This window comes from Cyprinus carpio, chromosome A18, assembly GCF_018340385.1.
Source record: "Cyprinus carpio isolate SPL01 chromosome A18, ASM1834038v1, whole genome shotgun sequence".
NCBI lineage: Eukaryota > Metazoa > Chordata > Actinopteri > Cypriniformes > Cyprinidae > Cyprinus > Cyprinus carpio.
In genome coordinates this window covers 25,485,564-25,511,569 of record NC_056589.1, presented here as the reverse complement: position 1 = coordinate 25,511,569, position 26,006 = coordinate 25,485,564, and the positions used below count along the sequence as shown (strand labels likewise).

General features: G+C 35.5%; 1 protein-coding gene across 1 annotated transcript in view; it reads right to left on the bottom strand.

Annotated features, from left to right (window-relative positions):
* Window positions 1-3,085: 3,085 nt before the first annotated feature.
* LOC109078275 (serine/threonine-protein phosphatase 6 regulatory subunit 2-like) overlaps window positions 3,086-26,006 on the bottom strand; it is a 31,589-nt gene continuing 8,668 nt past the window's right edge. The window contains exons 4-25 of the mRNA XM_042775830.1: window positions 25,673-25,859; window positions 25,443-25,580; window positions 24,201-24,241; window positions 23,735-23,852; window positions 22,727-22,863; window positions 22,522-22,648; window positions 22,262-22,414; window positions 21,505-21,696; window positions 21,315-21,379; window positions 21,082-21,197; window positions 20,877-20,962; window positions 20,676-20,773; window positions 19,981-20,032; window positions 19,706-19,833; window positions 19,475-19,629; window positions 19,229-19,388; window positions 19,074-19,147; window positions 15,299-15,503; window positions 6,633-6,784; window positions 5,823-5,919; window positions 4,927-5,051; window positions 3,086-4,829 (exon numbers count right to left, since the gene is read on the bottom strand). Coding sequence (XP_042631764.1) covers window positions 4,597-4,829; window positions 4,927-5,051; window positions 5,823-5,919; window positions 6,633-6,784; window positions 15,299-15,503; window positions 19,074-19,147; window positions 19,229-19,388; window positions 19,475-19,629; window positions 19,706-19,833; window positions 19,981-20,032; window positions 20,676-20,773; window positions 20,877-20,962; window positions 21,082-21,197; window positions 21,315-21,379; window positions 21,505-21,696; window positions 22,262-22,414; window positions 22,522-22,648; window positions 22,727-22,863; window positions 23,735-23,852; window positions 24,201-24,241; window positions 25,443-25,580; window positions 25,673-25,859 — 2,839 coding nt within the window. The 3' untranslated portion in view covers window positions 3,086-4,596. The remainder of the gene's footprint in view (window positions 4,830-4,926; window positions 5,052-5,822; window positions 5,920-6,632; window positions 6,785-15,298; window positions 15,504-19,073; window positions 19,148-19,228; window positions 19,389-19,474; window positions 19,630-19,705; window positions 19,834-19,980; window positions 20,033-20,675; window positions 20,774-20,876; window positions 20,963-21,081; window positions 21,198-21,314; window positions 21,380-21,504; window positions 21,697-22,261; window positions 22,415-22,521; window positions 22,649-22,726; window positions 22,864-23,734; window positions 23,853-24,200; window positions 24,242-25,442; window positions 25,581-25,672; window positions 25,860-26,006) is intronic.

The following is a 26,006-nucleotide window of genomic DNA, read 5'->3' as shown; positions in this document are numbered from 1 at the left end:
TTTTGAAGCAATGCGATTGTCTAAACCGTATAACAGCACTCAAGGTCAAGGTCAGAGGCTTCTGATTGTCTTTATTTAAAAGCTTAGGATGTTTACTGTATTGCAGTCTCATAAATTATGTAAAAAACTTATGTCTCATTATTGGGAAAAAGTTATTTTACTAGTTTAATTTACTAAACAAATTGTTATAATGATAAAACTTCAAAAAAACTATAAAATCAAAAGACAATATTACTACTATTTATTCAAAGGATCAAAGCAGCAGTTATTAAGCAAAAATGTCCAGATATTGGAATATTGTTGTTTATTAGCATGTTTGTTTGTTACTCTTGTGACTTATGATTAATGATTTTCAGCACAAATAGATATGTAACTCTCTCGGTTTCATGCAATATAAATAATTAGCATTAGCCCTTGAACTGGTTCAGTTTCGACACCTCCTGAGCTGGTGTGTGTGTGGTTTTTTTGCGTCATGGGTCAGACAGCAACAGGATACGCTTGCATTCATGATGCCTCAGTTCTCTCAGACAGAGCTGCCTGCTTGTGTATTGTGTGTCTGTCTTAGTGTGTCTCTTCTCTTCATTATTATAATATGAAACTCAGCACAGTATTACTAAAATCCTATTAAAATCGTATTGTAGAATTCAAATGGCATATTGTTTCAGATTAAATTCAGATGAGAACTATTCATATCTGATCTGTCTAAAGCCGTTTTTCCAATTCACTCTAGATATGGAGCATTTGAGTTTTTTTTTAAAGTATAGCTGTTTTGTTTTTCAACACTGTTTGATAAGTTAGATTCACACCCATGAATTTTACAAGAATTTACATCAATTTGGATAATTTCTACTGCATTGCGTGCAATAACAATAAAAAGTAAATAATCTCCATTTTCAGATTTTTTAATTTTTTTTCCCAAATTTGCATTGTTGTGAACCATATATATATATATATATGATGGTTCAATATATAGATATATATACACTACAATATATATTATATATATTACAATATATATACATATATATACATTATATATATATATATATACACTATATATGATATACTATATATGAGTTACAATATATATATAGAAATTATTACATTATATATATATGATATATATATATATATATATATATAGCAGTTAATATATAGATATATACCATATATAACATATATTATTATTATATAGTAAGTAGGCATTAGATACATATATCTATATATATACATATATATACATACTCTATGGTATTACAATATAAATATACATATATACGTTCAGTTATACACATAGCGCTTGTATACATATATATATATCTAGATAGATAGAAACATATATATACAATATACATATATACAGAGTGCCTGCATATACAGATATATAAATATCTATATATTATAGTACTATATATACTCCGCATATATATGAGTATATATAGTATATATCGTATTGTATATTCAAATATATGTGTCATAGACCATTATTATATATGTCATATATATACTATATGTCTATGATGTATATATTTGTATATATAGATCTATATATATATATATGTGTATTTATTTACATGTATGTATATATGTGTAAATATATACATGTAGGTATAGATGTGATATATATGTGTATATTATGTGTATTATATATATATGTATAATATATAGCATTGTATGTGTATAATATATAAATACGTGTATATATATGTATGTGTATATATATTAAATAAAATCAAAACAAAATCAAACAATATATATATATATATATATACGTATATGTATATGTATGTTTATTGCTAGAAAATAAAATCAAAAGGTGTTCAAATGTATTTAGACAGTCCTTTATTTTGGTTACAGGTTGCAAAAATTACATACTCAAACAATATTTAGTTTGCCCTCCTGAAGTAGATTACCATTTTTAAGTGTTTTGGGATCCTATTTTGTTCCCTGTTTGTGAAAATTGCCTCTGATCCAACACAGTTTTAGACCTGAACACAATATAGACTCTCTCTGTTTGCTCTTTTACAGAGTCACTGAGAGGCTGAAATGACTGCAGTGCTTTACTGGAATAAGACACAGAATCTATTGAGCACCGCTACTGTACTTTACTGTAGTACCCTCCCTCTCACCCTGTTCACTCCTCCAATCTCAGTCCATCAGCAGGTGCCCTGAAAGATGAATCAACCAATCACATCTGTGCACTTATGAGACGTTTCAATGGTCAAGGTCTTTTTCAACTTCTTATCCAAACACTGCTTGACAAGGTTTCACAATGTAATGCTAACAGCCCTTTGGAGTCGAGTCTTTTGACTAAATACGTGTGAAAGTGTGTTTTAAATCTCCATAGTGTTCAGCAGATTTTAGGGCCCTAGGAGTGTGTTGGTGCTGTGGTGTATGGTGAAAGTCTTTTTCAATGACATTTTCTCTTTGCTTCCCCCTGCTGGAGCGACACATTTATGTTTACTCAGTCCTTTGACACTGAATTTGGAATTGCATACTACCATACTACTCATACTATTAAGTAAGAATAGTAAGCTGTATCAAACCAAACCTGTGAAAAGTACAGCATGTTCCAGGAGTGTTTGAAATACTAGTACAATGCTTCTGTAGCATATTGTAGCCTATGTATACTCTGTATAATATTAAGAATTTTCTCTATGCATGAATGGATGATATATTCTCTAAATGTGCAGTATACAGCATATCACACTTCACTGGGCTGTATGTATCCCACAATGCAATATGCTTCACTTGTCTTTTTCATGAATCATTTGACTGAACTTCTAAAAGTGAACTAATTTTTACCCAAACATGGACTGAAATACAAAATAACAGATTATTTAATTGGAATTAAAAACACGTAATGTGGTTAGGTCATGTGGCAGCAGTCTAGCATGCTGCAGTTTGAAACATTTTGCATATGCTACTAAGCCTGATTGCACACGTACATTACGGAGACGTCTATTTGACGACTCCAAGACATATTTTTTTACTGTTTGCTCATCTGCTATATGTCTATAGGATCAGATGTCAGATGATTAGACCAAGTAGACATACATAAAAAAAATTTAAAATATTTAAGAAATATAATGTATGTAAAACTGACATCTGAAAGACGTCCATCAGATGTTTAGCTACACAGCAGATGCTTTCCAGATTAAGTGATCTTTAACAGACATCTTGCAGACGTATACGTGTGCTGTCTGGGAAATGACAAGCTAGTTTTTTTTTTAAAGCAGTATACAGTATATACTATGTAGACAATGTATAATAGGCTAGTATACTAAAACACTATTTTGTGTGTTTGACAAATGTAACAGTCTGTCATCCTAAAATTCAGTTCCTTCTTACTAAAATACTTCGCAGAGGATAAAAAGGCAAATAAATAAATGCACTGATGACAATGGCTGGATGTAGTGAGTGTGTATAAACGGATCTAATTCCTCTCGGGAACCAGTCAGACCAGCTCTCCACGGTGTGTATTCATGTGTATATTTCTAATATCCTCAGGGCTGTTCATTTATGAATGCTCAGGATTCAGGAGAAACATCTGATCTCTCTCTTTATCCTCATATTCCTCTCTCTTTCAACACACAGGAACACGAACCAGCGCTAAACCAGCGCTAAACCAGTATAAGACCATCAGCAGTATATTATGGCTAACGTACATATTGTTCTATCACAGTATAATTCTAGGTGTTTTGTGTGAATTAGGCTTATCGTAGTGATTATGTTCAAGTCTGCATTTATTTGATCAAAAATAAATGAAAACAGTAATATTATTACAATTTAATATATATGTTTTGTGTTTTTATATATTTTAGTCCTGTGATATTTCAGCAGCCATTATCAATGTTGAAAACAGTTGTGTTGCTTAATATGTTTAAAACTGTGAGACATTTCCCCGCCGGATACTTTAATACATAGAAAAGTACAGATTTTTTTTTTTTTTTAAAACCAAAATATTTTGTAACATTATAAAAGTATTTGTAACATAGATTTATTTACTGTCACTGACTCACTTTTGATCAATTTAATGCATCCTTGATGAATAGTAGTAATTTCTTTCAGCAAAAAAATAAAAAAATGTGAGCTTAAACTTTTAAATGACAGTGTATCTTTTTGCAAAAGCATTTTTTTCTCCCCAAACATTGTTTTTTCATTGGTTGTGGCAGACAACCATACAAAGAGGGAATAATTTGGCTACAATTCACAGTTGAAATTTCCCAGTGCTCCCAGATTCCTAAAAATTGCATCCCGCCAAAAGAAAATTGCCCACCGTTCACAGCTGGCACTGAAAAACTACTCATAGGCGGGGCCATCTGCACTGTCCAATCAGAGCTTAGTCTGAAGTTGATTAACACATTCTAGTTCTACTGGGACAAAACATCAAAGGGATTCTTCATGTAACATCAAAAAAAAAAAAAAAAGGACCTGTCCTAAATAGTGCACTTGATGTGGACGTGTGGACTTACAGTCTTGTGGTCTTCACTTACACGTGTCCATTAGGTGCCAAAGCTATAGAGTGTCCCATTTGTGAATTGTATGATTCACAGGCTCACGTGTGTATTCCTTGTGTTTCCGTGTGTTTGTGTGTCAGCATGTGAGCAATCCGATGAGCTCGTCGATCGGTGCCGTCTCTGAGGGCTCCAGCAGTCTGAACGTGTGGCTGAAGGTGATGAAGTGTGTGAAGAGCGTGTTGAGGTGCGGGTGTAACTCCACAGCGATGGCTTCTTGGTAGTGAACGCTGAACAGGTGAGCCAACGCACGGAAGAGCATCACAAAGATCTTCTGAATCAGGAACATGAATCCAGAAGGGAACGATGACCCTAAACACACACATATACAGTCACTTCTGTGAGTTCGGATCATTTTCAGCTCACTAGGCTAAAGCTACGGCAAATTCTGATGGTGAGAACTTCATACCGGCCTTAGTGGGAAACACACGCTCATCTGTGAGTATCTCCTGGATGTAGGACAAGGCATAGTCGATGTAGATCGGAGCTGAACACTTCAGTTTCTTCCCCTGATCGTCTGTCCATTCATACAAACTGAACACAACCAAACAATTCATTAGTATCCCTTACAAAAAATTGCAATTGTAACCATGCACTATAAAATATTTTAGATTTTTACAGTAGTGTATAATGAAATGACTGTGTGTGATTCACATGTAGAATTATTATAATGATGCTTCAGCATCAATCAATTATACGGTTCCTAGTGTTTTTGCAGCCACTGCTGTAGTTTGTGACAACAAAGCTGCTTGTTATTTAATGATTGTTTTTGTAAATCATTTAATTGGGTGTTGATATCTGCATGCATGCTTGAATCATATTAAAATAAACCAGTGATAACAACAACTACTGCAAAATTCCTCCACTTTAATTGTATATAAAAATATATATAACAATTACAGATACATTATTGTATAAAATCATAGTATATTATTATAACAGGAAAAAATATATATTAATTTACTATTCAATATATATGTCATTTAATATTAATTTACTATATATATATATGTGTGTGTGTGTGTGTGTTCACAGGTTTCAAATTTCACCTTCAGTGTTTCATAATTTTTTTATTGTAGTTTGTTATAACCTGTCTTGGTTTTACAGTGGAGCTTCCATCAAAATACCATAGTGACTGCAGAACTGCTGTAAAACTGTTGTGATATTGTCTTGTTAACTATAATAAACTGTTGCTTTGGCGATATTTTATAAGGCGTACGTACATCAAATTTAATGCCTTTATTCAAGCTGTGAATTAAGTTAGTCTCTTAACTAGCTGTAATGAAGTGTGTTTGTTCTGCTCACAGGTTTCCTGAGCTTTTGGCCGCCGGACACGTTGTAATTGAGCAACAATCAGACAGAGTGCTGAAGAAGAGGGTAGTGTGCTGGAAAAACGACACCGCTGGAAGAGATGGGAAGATGAGTTATAACACACATTACACACACAGAGCCTAACAAAACCACAGACCACTGCCAAACTATCTGATGCGTAGTATTGTTTTTATTTATATATATATATATATATATATATATATATATATATATATATATATATATATATATATATATATATATATATATATATATTATCATTTATTCTAAGTGGCTGATCTCACGTCAGAATATGTTAAGCTACAGACCAGCCTTTATTCAAATGTCTAGATATGTGAGCCAAGCCCAACACATTCCCATCATTCCTTTATGCATTACTGAACATTGTACATATGTTAAGAAATATTTGACATATTTCTATTTCTAGTGTATTGTCTCCGCCACTTTTGAGTGTGTCATGATTATTTAATCACTGGGTGTTTAACTGGGAATGGCATTAGATGCTCCCTGACTAGTGTGTGTATTGAATTTACACTATATATATGAACACTAAACACTTTTTTTTTCCAAAAAAAAGTTTTAATTAATTTTAATACAGTTGTAAAAAAAACTGTAGATGAAGGATTTAGGTTAGGGTTAGTAGTGTTTATGTAAAAAAAAAAAAAAACTAAATAAAAATAAAAATATAATATATATATATATATATATATATATATATATATATATATATATATTTCGATTTTTTTTTTTTCTGGCATTTTGTTTGTGATTTTGAACACTCACTGTTTGTTGCTATCCACTCCTGCTGGTCGAGGCCATGTGGCAGGGCAGAGAGGGTCAGAAGGTCGAGATCAGTGATGCGTCTGGACAGGAAGTGATCTTTCAGGTAAGGTTTGACCTCAGCAGATGGGACTAAATGTAGACTGTTTTTCTTTCTGTCAATAGAACATTCGATGAGAATTCACAGCAGAGCAAGTTATTACATTTTGATAAAAGCTCTCTCTCTCTCTCTCTCTCTCTCTCTATATATATATATATATATATATATATATATATATATGTGTGTGTGTGTGTGTGTGTGTGTGTGTGTGTGTGCGTGTGTGTGTATAAAATTCACTAATGAATTGTGCACAGTATGACCAGGAATGGAGGGTCAAACAGAGTCATTTTAAACATTTATGCATTTAGTAGATGCTTTAATCCAAAGTGATTTACAAAAGAGTAACACAAGCAATTTTTACAATATTTGTAATAAACAATGCCAGGTTTATTTGACAACTAGATTAGGAAGCAGGCTAGAGAAGAGGAGAAATGCAGAAAAACAATCTCATTTGAAATGTGCTGATATATAAATGGCTATGTGCCTGGCTGATTTTGTGATGTGAAATTCTTTTGCAGTGAGCTTGTCTGCTAGTTAATTTGTATTTAAATAGTTAAGCTGGTGCGCAAATAGCAAACAGTTTGTGAATACACACAGAGTGACGTTACACAAGGACACACAGGGATGTAGTTTAGTTGTCATGTGTGCACATGGGGCTGGTCGATTACTGTATGTACTGAAAGGGGATGTGTTCACTTGTTCATGTTTTCCAACAGCATTAGTGAGCAATTAGTACATTCTTACTGGAAAGAGTGCTTCTTTCTACTGTAGACAGCGCTAATAATTTTCATTCATGCAAATGAGAAAAACCACACACACGCTGGCCTGACAGAGCGCGCTGAGTGTGTGAACACAGAGAAAACAGACCTCTAAACCCAACCACAAAACAACTCATAGTGTGTTATTTCTATTCCGAGTGACGTTCGAGATGGTGGCCTTGTCCTCCTGACTGATTAAAACACCGGCTGTGAGGTGGAATATCTTCCATATGGTCGCCCAAAAAGCATTTGGATACTTATGCCACTCTTATGCAGTGTATGAATGTTATTGCATTAGATACAAACTATCAACCCAAGTGATATTTATTTTAAAGAAACAGCACATGTACTTTTTAGTCAAAGCATTGCACAAAATAAGTGTGGTAGACTTGCAGTGTTACAACTAGAGAGATATAGAGAGTTAGAAACAACTATATATATATATATATATATATATATATATATAGATAGATAGATAGATAGATAGACAGATAGACAGATAGACAGATAGATATAATACCTAAGTCTCTAATGCTCATCAAGGCTGTATTTATTTGATCAAAAATACAGAATAACCCCAGTAATCTTGCAAAATGTTATTACAATATAAAATAATGATTTCTATTTTTAATATCCTTTAAAATATAATTTATTTCTGGGATGCAAAGCTGAATTTCCATCAGCCATTACTCCGGTGTAAAGTGTCACATGATCCTTAAGAAACCATTCTAATATGCTGATTTATTATTAGAATTATCAAAGTTGGCAACAGTTGTGCTGCCGAATATTTTTTGGAAACTGTGATACTTTTTTCAGGATTCTTTGATGAATAAAAAGTTAAAAAGAACAACATTTATTCAAAATATAAATCTTTTCTAATAATATAAATCTTTGCTATCACTTCTTAACAATTTAACACATCCTTGCTGAATAAAAGTTTTAATTTCTTTAAAAAAAAGAAAGAATACAAATTTACTTACCCCAAGCTTTTGAACTGTAGTGTATATTGTTAGAAAATATTTCTAAAAAAAAAAAAAGCAACACAACATAACCAATAATTAAAAAAAAAAACCAGAAAAAAAAGTATCACAGGTTCCAAAAAAATATTAAGCAGCACAACAGTTTCCAATACTGATAATAAATCAGTATATTAGAATGATTTCTGAAGCATCATGTGACGCTGAAGACTGGAGTAATGATGCTGAAAATTCAGCTTAGATCACAAAAATAAACTAGATTATATTAAAATAGAAAAACGTTATTTTACATCATAATAATATTTCACAATATTAAATTTTTCCTGTATTTTTTATCAAATAAATGCAGCATTGATGAGCATAAGAAACTCCTGTAAAAAACATTAAAAATTGTTCTGATCCCAATCTTTTGACCGGTAGTGTATGTACTTGGGTCATATATAAATTGGCTCAGCTTTTTGCACATTACTTACTGAGCTGATGAGATTCTTATCTCACCATGTTGAGTTATTGCATGATTTAATCAAAATCAACCACTCTGATATAAATATACATCATTAAAGTGACTCAAATAACAATATTTACTTGATATTGGCTTCCATATTATATATATTCCGATTTTATCAGTTTTTTACATTTTTAATTATTTATCAGTTACATTATTTAATAATAGACTTGCAGAACTTTTGTTTCCTGTTTTCCAATTGTTTAATGTACATATTATGGCTGTAGTCATATAAGTTTTCTGTTTATTTTAGTTTAGGTGAAAAGTGTGCATGAATGGAAACTCAAAAAAACTATTTGAATAGTTATTTTTAGTATTTCCTTGACGTGAGGTTAGATTTTATTAAAGGTCACATGTTAGATGCAGCAGTTTAAAATATTAACAAATATAAGAATGTATGTCTAATTTTGAAGTGGCTTCCCTACAAAAGTCCCTACAAGTACAATTTTATTTGTACCCTGTTTTTGTGCATGTATTGTGGTAATATCATGGTATGCAAGTACCTTGGGGAACCATGTAACTGTACTATTGCATATGAAAATAGTATATGCCTATATCAGTAGTACCACGGTACTTGTTTTAAATGGTTATTACATGTGTTTAATGCTTATGCGAAGGATATAGTGTTGGTTTTAGACATAATTTTAGACAACATTTTCTAATCAAGCAATTAATTTTTCACTAAAATGACCAGTTGCACTTAAGCACAGGTGTGAGGTATGTAAACACACACCGCGGGAGCTAGGTGTGTTTACCCATAAATCCTTGTGCAGAGGGTCCATGTTTTCACACACAAACACACATGGACTTGTGTGAGTCTTTGACTTTGAGTCTTTTACCAACATGATGCACAACTGATACTACTGATATGCTCACACACATTCTCTCTCTCTCTCTCTGAAGATATGCTGGCGCTTATCTCTTCAGCAGACATTTGTGTGATGTGTGCTTTCCTTATTTGCCTATCTAGTGTTTGTGGGTGAAGTATATACTCACAATTTGAACAGGCTGACGTTGGTGTAGTTTGCCTTCAGAGCGCTGACATCCTCTTCATCAGAGCTGCTGTAACTCTGACATCCCCCCATATCCAGGATGCTTCTACCCATTAAAGGTCCTCAGAAACACACACGCCTCATTCAAACTCAAACACACTGATGCCCCTGTCAAGTAAACAAACAGAAACACACCGCGTGTTGTCTTGATCTACAGTCAAATCCGGTGGTCTACGTCCAGACTGTCTCTCCGTCCAGCATTCTTTCTGGTTTCTGGTAAATGTGTGTTTGTTCTCTCCGCTGTTCTTTGTGCGTCTTGCACTTCAGGCTGAGTCTCCGTGTGTCTGCGGTGAAGTAGATGGACAGGTTCCACCAGTAGTGAAAAATATTTACTCTCTTACATGTACAGTACAAGCCATGCCCCATTCCCTAAGATACCCCTCCTCCTCTCACCTGAGGCTCCGCCCTCTCGTGCCTCCAGGGGAACTTTCACTTTCAGTGCAGTCGTGGAATTTTCGTTGAAGGGTTGTTTCATCTTCATGATGACATAAGGCAAAACATCAGGTATGGTGAACCCAAAGGAATGCACACCCATGCGTCGTGGTACTGTTGTGAATGCAACACTGATGAAATCTCTGAATAAAGTCATTATTTTTGGTTTCTTTGCACACAAAATGTAATTTCGTAGCTTCATAAAATTAAGGTTGAACCACTGACTATTTTATTGTCACATGGATTATTTTAATGATGTCTTTACTACCTTTCTGGGCCTTGAAAGTGGCAGTTCCCTTGCTGTCTATGGAGGGTCATAAAGCTCTCGGATTTCATCAAAAATATCTTAATTTGTGTTCTGAAGATGACACCCTAGACATGAGGGTGAGTGAGTTATTAATGACAGAATATTTGGGTGAACTGTGCCTTTAACAATTTAGACCATGTTGTACAGTGTTACCAATGTAAAACCAACTACATTTTCAAATAAGTGATAATTTTCAGAATATCAATTTTTCATTAAATTAATCAGGCACTGAATTGCTTGAAATGATGCACACATCTACAGGCTAATATTCAGATGTTATTGTTTTGCAATGAAAAAGTGGACCTACTTCAACACTTCAATGTAACTTTGTCATTAATGAAAATTAAACTTTATCATTAATGAAAACAAGTTTATATAAAAGATTAATATCACTTTTATAAAAAAGTTTATATAAAAGGTATTTTTATTTTTTTAAACATTTATTTTATTTATTTCTTATTCATAAATGATTAAAAAAATTATTTTAATCTTTTATTTTTCCATCTTATATAAAACACTTTGAATGATTAATGTGTATGAAATATGTATAATAAACTTTATGCCTTGATTTGCCAAAATATATTGACATTGTGAACGTATTACTATTTGAACACATGCAAAGCACATGAAGTTATATTTTTGGCATGTTTATATTAATTTTTCCCCATCAACTGCATTAAGTGTGACATAATACAGACATAGTGCAGACATATATAATTTAAGGTAATAAAGTGAAATATTCGTTAACGTGAACAATGAATAATACTTCTAAAGCATTTATTAATATTAGTTCATTTTAAGTTCAACATTCACTAATACATAATTAAAATCATGTTGTACCTGCTAACATTATTTATTGGAAGGGAGTTAACATTACCTAACAATGAACAGTTAATGACCATTAACAAATGTTAATGAGCACTGTAACAAATGGATTGCTCATTGTTAATATTAATGCAGCAACTAATGTAATCTAAAGTGACATTGTGTTACCGTACCTTTGTTTACCCAATTACTATCATCATAATATTGACACTTTAAAAAATGGTTTAATTTTCATTAGTTAATGTAAACTGTATTCATCATCTGCGATCCCCATTTGTGCAAAGTGCTTTCTAGCTAGATGAAATATACATTGCCAATGTTTAAACTTTCATAATTGTTAAACATTATGCATGTACATAGGTTTAGTTTATTAATTTGGAAGAAAAAAAAAGGTTTTGGCATTTGACACACAAACCCATTTTAAATATTTATTGGTTTGATATCTGATTTTAAAGCCTAACTCTGACAACAGATGACATGTAGTACAGTATCGCATTATAAAAAAATAAAAAATGGTTGAAAAAAAAAAAGAAACTACCAGTATCAGTTTACATTAAAAAGGCATTTGACTACATGACAACAGACCAGTGTTCCAGTTTCACACCATGGACAGATGTTCAAGGCAGAAAATATTGTACCACAAAATATTGTACCAGTTCATAATGTACAGTATGCGTTTGTGTTTTTGGGTACATGAACACATACAAGAGCTGAAAAGAAAATAAACATGAATTGCACATTGCAGGTTCTGATGCATCTGTTTATTCATTTACCGGTAAATGTAAAATGTAAATATTTATTTAGCTATCAAATTTTTATGTGGAGTGGAAGAAGATAAGAAACTCTGATTGAAAGAAAGTGTCAATTAGAATTACCAACTGTAGTATTATTTTGGCATAATTCTTACATCACAAAATTAAATTCCCCTCACACTCATGTCCTGCAAATGCATAATGTTTGGACCAGATGACACTCAGAAAAAGTGGTTAATAAAGAGCGGAAGGGTACGCAGAAGACAAGATAAAGGAGGGTTAGTGTCATACCTTTTATTTCTGGTAAAGATTCACTGCTATTCCACACCTAAGTGGCAGTATTGAGGTGCTGAATTTCATTTAACCACAAAAATGAAAGTAACGATGAGAAAACAAAACAATTTTGGAGAACAGAACCCTGTTGTCCATAACAGGAGAAAGACAGAATATTAAAGAAAATGTTTGGCAAAAATAAAAAATAAATAAAATAGTAATAAGAAAATAAAAATAAACATAAAATATGAATAACATTCAAGCACAGAGCCTGGTAAGTTACCGATCGGCCGACATTTCTCTCGGGTCTCGCTCTTATAACACAAACACACTTGCACATGCAAACATCTGCAATTTTAACTACACAACAAACGGCGTGTAAACTCAAATGCACACAGACCCGAGGGCTTCGTTATCGTCGTCGTACCACCACTAACATACCATCGCATTTGGTATCAAAATCAAGTTTTTAAAAGTGCAAAAACAAACTGAAAACACAAAGAGCTTCTTCAACATCCACTCTCACAAACAGTTTGTGTGCCCGTGTGTCAAAGCTACATTACTTAAAAAAAGAAAACAAACCAAATAAATTATGCATACTATTATTGCTATCTCTCTAGATTGAAATGCACACTGCAGCTTTCTAGTGTTTCGCTACTAATTAGTAATTAAAAATATAATATTAAGTGTACATATTGTAAAGAATACTTATTACTAAGACATGACAGTGATATAGAAAGATGTTATTAAAGATATGTGTACACACGTTTAACACTCTTCTATTCTATTCAAGGCACACGCGCCCTCGATTCTTCTTTTGCACACGGACTCGATCTGATGCACAACAGATTCACCTGAGTTCATCCTGATACCAAGCACATACACAATAATCAAATGGCCTTACACAAACATGTTCAAAGGAATAGTCACTGTTCATTTATTTACTCACTCTCATCATGTCGTTCAAATCTTGTAAGACTTTTTCATTCATGGAACATAAAAGAAGACATGACGTGCATACGACTTGTGCGCTATATTTCAAGTCTTCTGATAACTTTGTGTGAGGGACATACCAGCACACCAGGTTTTAAGCTAATGATGTCATTGTTTCTAGTGTTTTGACCAATCGGGATGGAGCAAGTCTGAATAAATGCAAATGAGATTTTTAAGATATGGTGGAGGGAAATTTTTCACAAATTGTTCCACAATATTTCATTCCATTTTTTGTCATAATGACAAATTTTTTGGTTCTTTTTGGTCCTTTTAGGAACTTGACAGTATAAAATTACCATGCAGGAACATTATTTGAAATATCTTCTTTTGTGTTCTTCAGAAGAAAGTCATTCATGTTTGGAACTACATGACAGGGAGTACATTTTTACTTCTGGCTGAGATATCCCTTTTATATGGAAGCTTGTTTCAGCCATAGAATAAAAAAAATTAAGGTAATTGTTTTCACACAATTCTGACTTTTTTCCTCAGAACTGCAAGTTTACATTCCACAATTATAAACATCTTACAAAATTTAGATTATACACCTCAAAATTTATATTAAAACATTATATCACAAAATTTTCTTTCCTTTCTTTTCTTTTTCTTTTTGCAATTCTTTTGTATCCTGGGGTGGAAACAAGCTTCCATACTTTTATATAAAAACAGCCTTCAACAAAACATTATTGCCAACTGCTCCCAATTATTTTTGCTCATATATGTGTGTTTCTGTGGATGGTGGGCGGAGCTGGAAACATAAATGCTGTGGAAACATAAGTGCAAACAAATCAGTACTGAAATCAAATCGGTACCGGGCCCAAGGGCTACAGCAAACAGAGATATCGATCAAGACAGAACACACACACACACACACACACACACACACACACGCACACACGCACACACGCACACACACTCGCTCTCACACACAGAATTGATCTCTGGAATATACTGGTTCAGAAACATAAAAACAACACTATAAATCACGCCTGTCGATGTACTGAGCATATTTACGCATACATGAGAATTCACCTGTGGATGTGCATTATATTGTAGTTCCACAATGCTCAAAAAACACACTCAGACTGTAGTGGGGCCGATCTCACAGGGTTCAAAGGTCAGTGTTCCCAACAGTGAAGATGTCTTCATTAGGAAAGACAGAGATCATCTAGAGTACCGCTCATGCTCAAACCAAAAAAACCCACGTTACTACACAGCAGATGGATGGAAACAGCGAAAGCCAGAGGGAGAGGAATCATGTTTGAAACAGGGACGCCACGGTTTTTAACATTTCATGGGTGGAGTAACAACTGTCATGGGGATGGAGGTGAGTGAAACGCTGTTACACTGGGCCGTTACTACTGGAGTTGCCCCTGTAGAACAAGACAGAGCTGCATTTAGAGACTTTAACTACATATCCAGTAATTTCATATTTCCTATTTCCTAAAACACTCACTTCTGCTCCTTGGGCGACTGAGTACCAGTGATGGTTCCAGTTGCTATGACATCTGTTGCCATGCCAACTGTTGCTCTGCCATTAGTGTCACTGGAAGACAGTGGAAGAAACATCACGGTGCACATTTTGTTACATAAGGCTTTCTGAGACTTCTTGAGCTGATATGCAAATTTTTAACAGCTGTCTGCAAACAATTTAATAATGCTTAGATGTAATGCAATAATGTGTATTAGATGTTTTACCTGATGAAGACGGCTTTCTCATTTTTTGCATCTACACTGAGTTTAGCGCTTTCCTTGGCATTGGGCGTGGCGATGCTCTCTGTGATGATGTTGGTTCTGTCCTCCTCTTCCTCACTGTCTGACCCACTGGAGCTGCTGTCGGACGCCACCAGTGGAGCCTTCCTCGCCCCACACACACTCCACACACACGCTGTTGAGCCTTTAGCTTACACATGACACATGACCTGATGTTAATGTACCATCATTTAGAACAAACAACAATCAATAGTATCATACATATGTAAATGTAACATGTAAAGTATTACTCCTGTTTCTCTTGTCTCTCAACGGAAACACTCTTGCACAACACGCAGAACACAGCACAATCATGCTAGCCTGTGCTTGATCCACACTTCTACTATTGCACCCATTTCTTTTTCCATGGGACTCTGGAATTGTCAGTCAGCTGTCAACAAAGCTGACTTTATTTCAGCCTTTGCTACTCAGTCAGCTCTTAGCCTCTTAGGCTTGACTGAGACGTGGATTAAACCTGAAGACACAGCAACCCCTGCTGCTCTTTCCAACAACTTCTCTTTCACCCACACCCCCGTTAGGTTACGAGAGGTGGGGGCACTGGTCTCCTCATTTCCAAAAGCTGGAAATACCTCACATGCTCTTTTGACTTTAATAGTACTTCCTTTGAATTTCATGCCGTTACAGTCACACTCCCTGTAAAAATCCACATTGTAGCTATTTATAGCACCTCCAGGTCAGGTGGGCAACTTTCTAGAAGAACTGGATATGCTGCTGTCCTCATTCCTTGAGGATTGCAGCCCTCTAGAACTTTTTGGTGACTTCAGCATCCACCTTGAGAAGCCACTTGTTGCTGACTTCCACTCTCTCCTAGACTCTTTCGATCTTCAGTGGCTCAACACCACAGGTACCCATAAATCAGGTAACCAACTCGACCTCATCCTTACACACAATTGTATCACAGATAAGATCTTTGTCAACTGGTCACTGGGGTTCCTCAGGGTTCAGTTCTTGGACCCCTCCTCTTCTCTATATACACTACATCACTGGGACCCATCATTCAGGCATGGTTTTTCCTATCATTGCTATGCTGCAGGTGACATGCAGCTCTACCTCTCATTTCAACCAGATGATTCAACGGTACCTGCTCGGATCTCAGACTGCCTGACGGACATCTCAGCATGGATGAAAGAGCATCACCTGCAGCTCAACCTGGCAAAGAAAGAACTTCTCATCTTCCCAGCCACCCCATCAGTACAGCACCAGTTTACCATCCAACTGGACTCATCAACGATAATCCCATCAAATCTTGGATAAATTTTCACAGCCAGGAATCTTGGAGTGATCCTTGATGATCAGCTGACCTCTAAAGATCACATTGCAAAAACAGCACGATCATGCAGGTTTGCACTACACAACATCAGCAAAATCAGACTCTTCGTAACAGAGCGTGCAACACAGCTTCTCGTCCAGGCCCTTGTCATTTCTAGTTTGCAATGCTCTTCTGGCAGGACTTCCAACATGTGCAGTCAGACCTCTACAAATGATTCAGAGTGCAGCAGCACATCAATGAGCCCAAAGAGAGCCCATGTCACACTGCTTCTCATCTCTCTGCACTGGCTTCCAGTCGTGGCTCGCATCAAGTTCAAGACATTGGTGCTTGCCTACAGAACTACCACAGGCTCTGCACCTGCCTTCGCTCTCTCTCATGTATGTATCTACACCCCCTCCAGAAGCCTGCAGTCGGTAAATGAGGGGAGCCTCGTGGTCCCATCACAGAGAGGCACAAATGTTTTCTTTCACTGTATGCTGTTGGTGGAATGACCTTCCTAACTCCATCCGGACAGCCAAATCCCTCACAATCTTCAAGAAACAACTGAAAACTCATCTCTTCCATGAGCATCTAACTGTCTCCAATACTAATAATAATTAAAAATAAATATAATTCTACGCCTTCACCTTTTCGGTTCATTTATTATCCTTGTGTCCTAGTTTTTTACTATTTAGAACGATGACTGAAACCTTGTATAATGGGCACTTCTCACTTGGATAAAAGCGCCTCCCAACTGAATAAATGTACTCCTAAATTTTGTTAGTCTAAAGTTTAAAAATAATTTTTATGCAAAAATGCAAGAAGCTTCAAGAAGCTATTTGTTGTTCATTAGTATGTAGCACATTAAAAAATAACACACACAAAAAAATTATACACACAACAAATAATAACAAACCACAAACAACATCTAACGCCCCCTCATCTAACCGCAGGGTCTATGGAACCTTCCCCTGAAATGCAACTATCACCTCAAAAAAGGCAGAACAGGCCTCTGGTTCCATAGCAACCAAAGGCACACTATCTGATAACACTAGTTTATGGCTCCCAGGAATTCGGCAAAGCAACTCTTAACTCAAGTCTCTCAAGTATGATCAAAAAACAGACACATAATGCCCAGAAAAAGGGACCCTTCTCTAATAAGTTCATAAGAAAAAACATCTCTCTTTGAATGAACACACATATCCTTGAGGTCAAGCTGTGTAGATATTGATTGCTATTCTTGGTATGATTGTCTGTTGAATTTGACTGTTTTATGCATGCTTATAATAGAACCACTTGTTTATGTAATCTTACCTATATGTAATCTTACCATCTCCTCACGCTGTTCCGTTTAGTATCTATGGACGCTGTTTTGTGCCTCCATTCGCTCTTCTGATGATCTAAACGAGTTTGTATATTATATGTTGGTACATAAGCAATATATTAGTATTCTAAGAATCTTGAATATTCTTCTCTTGAACCCGCACTCGAGTTCCATTTTGCAAATTGCCATGCTTTCACACAAAAGTTTGTAAAACTCTTCATTAGTTCCAACCTCCCGCTTGGAATTTCAGCCTTTCTCATTGGACAAGCCCATCCTGAGAGGCGTGAACCTTCTCAGACCTTAAAGGCGTCACATCAGTGACCCACCATCAGTCTGCGGTTCTTTTAGATCCTAAGGGGATGAGCTACAATTCTCTTGGACCCCTAAGTCTGCGCCAGGCCTCGTGCTTTGACTTTCTATTCACCAAAGATCTTAGGATCTCAGCTGACATCTCTCTTAGTTCTTTACACTTTCCACTGGGAAGAAACTCACAATCACCATCGAGTCAGGACATCTTTGGAATTCATCACTCTTCAAAACCAGAAGAACGTGATCGCGACTCCTACACAACTGAACCTCCAAACCATCAAGACTTTGCATCCAAGCGCTCATTCCAGGCCAAGGAAATTTAAGTATCATACATTTAACTAAACAAAACAGAGGTTTAGTATAAGCTATAGACCCCGTTATAAACAGCGCTGATGGATTTCCTCAGGTGGTTAACTGACTCTTTTCATATCTTCATTTTCTAGTTTTCCTGATGGTTTCAGTCTCATTTTGCCCTTTCCCCTGTATGAGTGATTGTGCACAAATTACATGAGTTTCTGATTCTGCCTTACAAATCAATGTCCCTTTACGATTCCAATTTTGCTGCATTAATACTGTATGAAAGTATTTTCTAAGGCCACGAAAATATCCTTTCTAGAGTTGATATGAAATTATGCTAAATGTTCACTGGACGAACAGATTAGTTGATGCCAATTAAATTCTGCTACAGTTACTACTGGCAGCTCATATAAATAATTGTAATTAATCATAATTAATTGTAATTATTTATATACATTTCCCTTTTGAGCTTAAATGCAAAAACATTAACGAATATACTTCATAATAAGTAAGCCACTTACTTTCTTCATTTTGGCTCTGTTTGTTTGGATTCTCTGAGTCCACAGGTGAACTGCATCTGGGTCCTGCATCTGAACTGCAGAGCATGAGAGTGTTTAGCAAAGTCTCCACATGACATGAGTAGACAATATCAACTCAAACACAGTCTTTCCCTCACCAGCAGAAGGGCTGGAAGTCCGTGAAAGTCGCCCATCCCTTCTCCTCCGTCTCACTGAGCTGGGCGGTAGAGCTCCCCCACACGCTGGAGCCTGTATCCATGGCGATACTCGCGAAATCCCGACAGCTGAAGTCGTCTTCAAAAGCTATCCATCCAGGACCTGATTGGTGATGATAATTTTTCCAGTGAATTTTTATTGGATCAGGTGAGATTTCTAGATCTAGTTTGTGTGAGCTGTGAGCATACTCTGCGGATCACTGGACTGCTTGTCCGTGTCCTGGTTCTTGGCCTTTTCTGGAGTTTGTTTGGTCTCCGGAAACCACTCCATGTCAGGTGACCCCAGCAATCTGCGAGAGCCACCATCCGCCTCATTCTTCTGAGTGTTTGTCACCAATCCAAACCTACCGAAGACAAACAGCAGTCAGAGCTATGGCTGTTTAGTGTGTGAATGCGTGCATGTGTGTGTGTTTCATGAACCTGCTTCTGGCTTTCACTTGTGTTGCATAATTGATTTCTTTATCCTCCCAAATATCTTCCTCCTCCTCAGCATCATCAAACGGTCGGATTCGCTCCTTCGTGTGAGTCTCAAAGATGGCAGCGCTCACCTGAGAGAGGAGAGAAACAAGAAGAGTGAGAAAGGTAGCTATAGAAGAAAACACAAAGACATGGAAAGGGTGGTATTAGAACCCAACAAAACTTAAAAAAAAAAATATAGAACAAATAATAGAGAATTGGCATTATGTAATACTCACCCTCTCATCAACCAGTTTAAAGTTGATCTCCGTAATTCGATCGAACGTGGCACTGCACGAAAAACAGACACAGAGTCTTAAAGGTAGGGTTGGTGATTTCAGAGAGGCTAACAATAGCAAACTAGCTTTGAAAGCATAAGATCCCACCCTCCCTGTAAATCACTCTCCAAAGCCACACCTCCTCCAAAACACATGAACGTGCACAGGCAGACCAGATGCTAACCGTGATGAGAGATGGCGTTGGTGAAGGGTGAGAATGTAACGCTGTCAGATTACCTCACGTCCCATTCACCGGTGAGAAAACATTACAGTACAAGTGCATAATATTACAATAATAAAGATAATCAGGATGTGGTGACTTTCAGCAAGCATAACAAAAAATGTTTTTGAACCAAACACCCTACCCTGGCTTTTAATACATTTAAACCTGAAACAACAAACATAATTATTACATTTAATTTTTTTAATGAAAAATGTAATGAAATTAATTAAACTGCAGTAACCGCATATGTATATGAAGTACTCATTTGTTTTTTTCTTAATTAAGGTAGATTAACATAAACAAGAATTTAAGAAAAATGCTGTTTTAAAATATTTTAAAGATGTGTATACCTATATCTAAGAGAATTTGATAATTTTGACATTTTTAATTTAATAATTAAAGCTCGAAATCTAAACCTTAGTGCAGGAATCACCTGATGCTGCTGTCATGCTCTCCGAATTCATCATCATTCAGTCCAAACTGATCAACAAAGTTCGCTGTCATCTCCTGGATCTGATAGTCGGAGAACACCTGAGTTAAGAGAAAGATGCTTATTAAAGATGATTTGAGGAGTGGCATTCTTCATGTTTTTGATACTGCTATGATTTCACAGTGTCTTTGTGTGAAATCTCACCAGGTCTGCTGTGTTTTTCTTGTTAGTTTCTGTTAGTGTTTCATTCACAAACTGTTCCCAGCGTGCTTTATAGTCCTCTGGTAGATCTGTCATACACAAAATAACCAAATATTTGAAGACAAAGAATGTGTATAAGAATATATATATATATAGAATATATAATAACCACACACAAATCCCATAACACTCTCAGCATGTCAGCTACCTTTTATTAGCTGTGAGATTTGGGTCTGTTCCTGTTCTCTCTCTGCATTCTGCACCACTGTATTGGCAATCCTGGTTAGATGACCCATATAGCCTTTTCTCATGCCTCCAGCTTCCCTATAACACACACGGACAGATGTTTTTATTACTATACATTAATATAATATAAAAATACGCAACCAGCATATTGACGTATTGACTCCTCAGCTCACACATATTTAAATGTGTTCTTACTGTGTTTTGTCATTTTCTTCCCAAGCATCCAAAATCCTCTGAACTAGTCTGCAGTCCTTCAGTAGCTGCACACACACAGTCATATCACAATGACCTAGACATACTGCTTTTTCCATTCATGCCATAGACAGAACAAACAGAATAATATATATGACTTACAATATTATTTATAAGTGAGGGTCATACTTACATGCTTTATCAGGTCACAGTGTGTGAACATGTCAGATTTGTCTGAGTTTTGTGTGTCTTTTGTTTCCAGCTGAATCTGATCTGGACTGTCGTGTGTTTTCCCGTTGGTTGTCGGCTGGTTAAGGATGGCAGAGACACAGTGCTCCACTTGGATGTGTAGGAAGTTATTCCAAGAAAATTTAAAAAACAAATCCTACAGAGAGAAATTATTAGAGAACATTTAAGAAAGAACATTTTTTGAAAGAAATGTTTTCGAAAGAACTCTCTTAGGCTGCATTTATTTGATTTAAAAAAAAAACACATTATTGTGAAATATTACTACAATTTAAAACAACTATTTTCTATTTGAATATATTTTAAAAATGTAATTTATTCCAGTGATGCAAAACTGAATTTTGAACAGGCATTATTCCAATCTTCAGTGTCATATGAAAGTTCAAAAGAACATCGTTTATTTGAAATAATAATCTTTTGTAACATTGTAAATGTCTTTAAAGTCACTTTTGAACAAGGGTTAACTTGCTGAATAAAAGTATTAATTTCTTTAAAAAAAAGGAAAAAAATCTAACAATTAAAGTGTAATTTAACCAAATAACATAAATCATTTCTTACAGTAGAAAAAAAATTAACTAATAACATTAACTGCTTAAAATGTCTTATTATCCACAAAAATCTAAATGTAAAATCTTAAATCTAAAAAAAAAAAAAGAAAGAAAACATTTTATTTATTTGTCGATTAGACTAAGGATGACTAATACCAGCAGCAGGTTGATCATGTTCAGTTGGCAGAGTTCGTGGTGGATTCTGGGAGCTCTGGTGTACAAGAGAGCAGCCATCAGTCTGGACCCATGCAGTCGTGCGTTGCCAAACGGCTCCTCCAGAATGCCCATCGTGGTCAACATCACACATTTCTAAACAAGGACAGAGTCAGAGACACATTATCGTCCTCTGTGTGCCATCCTTATGTGATTTCATTTTGTTTTTAAGACTTGTGATAAAACTGGATGAACAGACCAACCTTGGGTGGGTTTAACAGAAGGTGGTGAAAGTGCTTTAGATGTGTTTGGATGGCCATTAAAATGCTGTTGTTTACAGTGTAAGACTTTTCCAATCCCTGAGAGCACGGGTCAATCACCTGCTCAACACTGTTACATACAAACACACACACTTTACTAACAGTGAATGCGAGTGTGTGTGATGAAATATGTTTGTGTGTTACTCACCACGGTCTACGAGTTTCCAACAGTGTGAGTAAAACTTGCGTTCCATTGACAATGCACACTTCACTCTTTTCCCCTTCAAACATGTTCTTCAATAGGACGTCAATGCTCTGCTGTCTGAAACACACACACAGCAGCTGGATTTAGCATTCCATCACTTGCTCACCAATGGATCCTCTGCAGTGAATGGGTGCCGTCAGAATCCAAACAGCTAATAAAAACTCCACAAGTAATCCACACATCTCCAGTCCAACAGTTAACAACTTGGGAAGTAAAAAGCTGCATATCTGTAATAAACAAATCCATTATTAAGATGTTTTTAATTCCAAACCATCACTTCCACGTAAACTACAAGTGCTCTATTCATAATACTGCTTTCTTCAGTGAACAAGCACAGTTTACAAGTGAAACTGTCCCAAACAAATATGTTGGTGAATTTTGATGTTTCATGAGACAAGAGATGAGGATTATTTATGGGTTATTGTGATGCTCATGACTCTCATTCTGACGGCACCCATTCACTGCAGAGGATCCATTGGTGAGCAAGTGATGGAATGCTACATTTCTCCAAATCTGTTCTGATGAAAAAAAACAAACTCATCTACATCTTGGAAGCCTGAGGGTGATTACATTTTCAGCTAAAAAAAAAAGTAAAAAATTTGGGGGTGAACTATTTCTGAACTATTCCTAAGAACATTTAAAGTCTGGGGGAAGAAAAACTGTTCTACGTTGCTTCTTATTCCGAAGCGCCGGGCCAGATAGAGTTCAAAGATGGCGGGTAATGGGGTGTGAGGGATCCAATTTTTATGAGCCCTTGTTCCTCACAGCAGTTCTTGAAGACACCATCTAGCAGTCAAGAAAGGTGACCAACCAAACCACAGTTTGCAGGACAGACTCCATGTGTTAGAACACACACACTCACACACACAATGGATGTCACACACACTCACAGCTCCACTAGTGTTGTGATGGTGAGCAGAGGGTCGGTCTCTGACGTCTCCTGCACCAGACAGCCAGCTGCTCACGCAGACTCGTGTCCTGGATGAGACCGATGATCTCTGGCTTCAGACGGATGATGTCACACAGCGCCTGAGGGGCACCAGTGTTGGTGGAGCGCGTTTGACTGCCTCTAGTGTTGAACACAAGATAGAACTAGGAACAGAGAGCTGGGTTTGGTCTGGAGAATGGTGTTGAAAGCCGAAACTAAGTCCACAAACAGGATCCTCACATAAGTCTTTTTGTCCAGATTTTGCAAATGTATTAAGGGGTCCAGTGATATATTTTTTCAAACGACTTCATGACGACAGTGTTTAGATGAAATCAAATGTTTGGGCTGATTTCAGAGAGAGACTGACACAGGGACTTTTTCAGTACCAACATCAAAAAAACATCACTATTACTAATCATCATACCTAGTAAGAGCTTTGAACAAACGCTTCACTATAAGACATCAAAGCCACTTTTATTTTTTATCAACTCCGTAATGAATAAAAGGATCAGAAACTCTTCATTCAGCCACTGAAAATATCAATACACACACAAATACATTTAATTGTGGTTTGTAACACGTGATTCCAATATAATTACTGAGCACTTTTATGTCTCAGGCTTGATTTTTATAGCCACTGAAAACATCAATACACACACAAAAACAATACACACATCAAATACATGAGCACTTCTTTAATTTCTAACACTCTTAATTCTCATTGAGGTCACCTTGATTTTTATTCAATCTAAATGTTTTTTGCTTATTGCTTTATGGAGGTCACATTAAAATTCACATAAAATAATATAGAATGCATTCAATAAAAAAATAAACTATAAATTTATTTTATTAAGTAATATAAAAATAAAATCAACAAACACAAACATATAATAAATAAAATAATAAAAAAACAAAAAAATAAAATATTATAGTTTTTTATACTTATTAAAATTATATTATATAAGGTAATATATTATTTATATTCAGATGTACAGATTTATAAGAACTGAAATAATAAAAAAGCCTTTAAATATTATAGTTTTTTATTAAGAAACAAATTAAAAAATAAAAAGATATACTTAAAAGTGAAACTTACAAAATAACAATATTAAAGATTTAAAAAATCCAATAAATTTCAACTCTTTTGAACATACAACAAATCAAATACACAAGAAAAATATGATGCAAAATGTATCAATTTCCACAAAATTATGGTTATTTTTGTCTTCAACATTCATAATAATAATAATTGTTCCTTGAGCATCAAATCAGCATATTAGAATGATTTCTGGAGGATCATGTGACACTGAAGACTGGAGTAATGATGCTGAAAATTCAAAACATCACAGGAATAAATATATTCAAATATAAAATGATTAATTTAGATTGTAATATTTCACAATATTTCAAAAACTTTTGAATGGTGGTGTAATACTAAAATATGATTTAATTGGGTCTATTTAGGATATAAAACACTAATAAATTAGCCTAAATAATGCTTAACAGGTCATTTCCAACACTGTGATATCCACCACAGTACAATTACAGCACATTTTAATCGTATGGGATGTGCTGAAAGCATTAAATATTTTTTTTCTGTAATGAATACTGGTCATTGTTAGCAGACAAATCAAATAAACTGTGAGAGTGTAAAAGAGTTCATTTTTCCCAGAGCTGAAGTGCCTATTGCAGAAACACCTTTAAATGAATCAATAGGTTGTGTGCACTCACAGTAAGCACTTCCTGTCTGAGACAGACGGGCTCCACGCTGCTAATGAGACGCAGCACCAGATCCATCATGGCCGACGTGTCCAAGTGTTTCAACACCTGCCCTATAAAATCCTCCTTCTTCTTCAGGAAACCGATCACCTGATAAATAAAGTGAATGAACAAAGAGGAGAATGAAAAATTCATACAAAAACAAATATTTTCACATGAAAAAACCAGACACGTTTGTGCACCTGCTCTGTTTTGCGGGTGATGAGGTTGCCGAAGGTCTTACTGAAGAAGGAGGCCAGTAGAGGGTTCAGCGGTGGCGTCTGCTCTAGGAAACTATAGAGTGTGTTCAGCAGAGACTCGTCCCCACCAACTTTATCGTTGATGAGGGACACATCACATGTCAACAACTCACATGCTACATTAGCAAACCTGCATGAGAGACAGAGAGAAAAAAACAATATACTGTATGCCTAGTGAATGACTGATATAGATCGCAAATAAATTCAGTATATAATGCAAATTTAATGAGTACACATTTATCTTATATGTGACCATGGAACACAAAACCAGTCATAA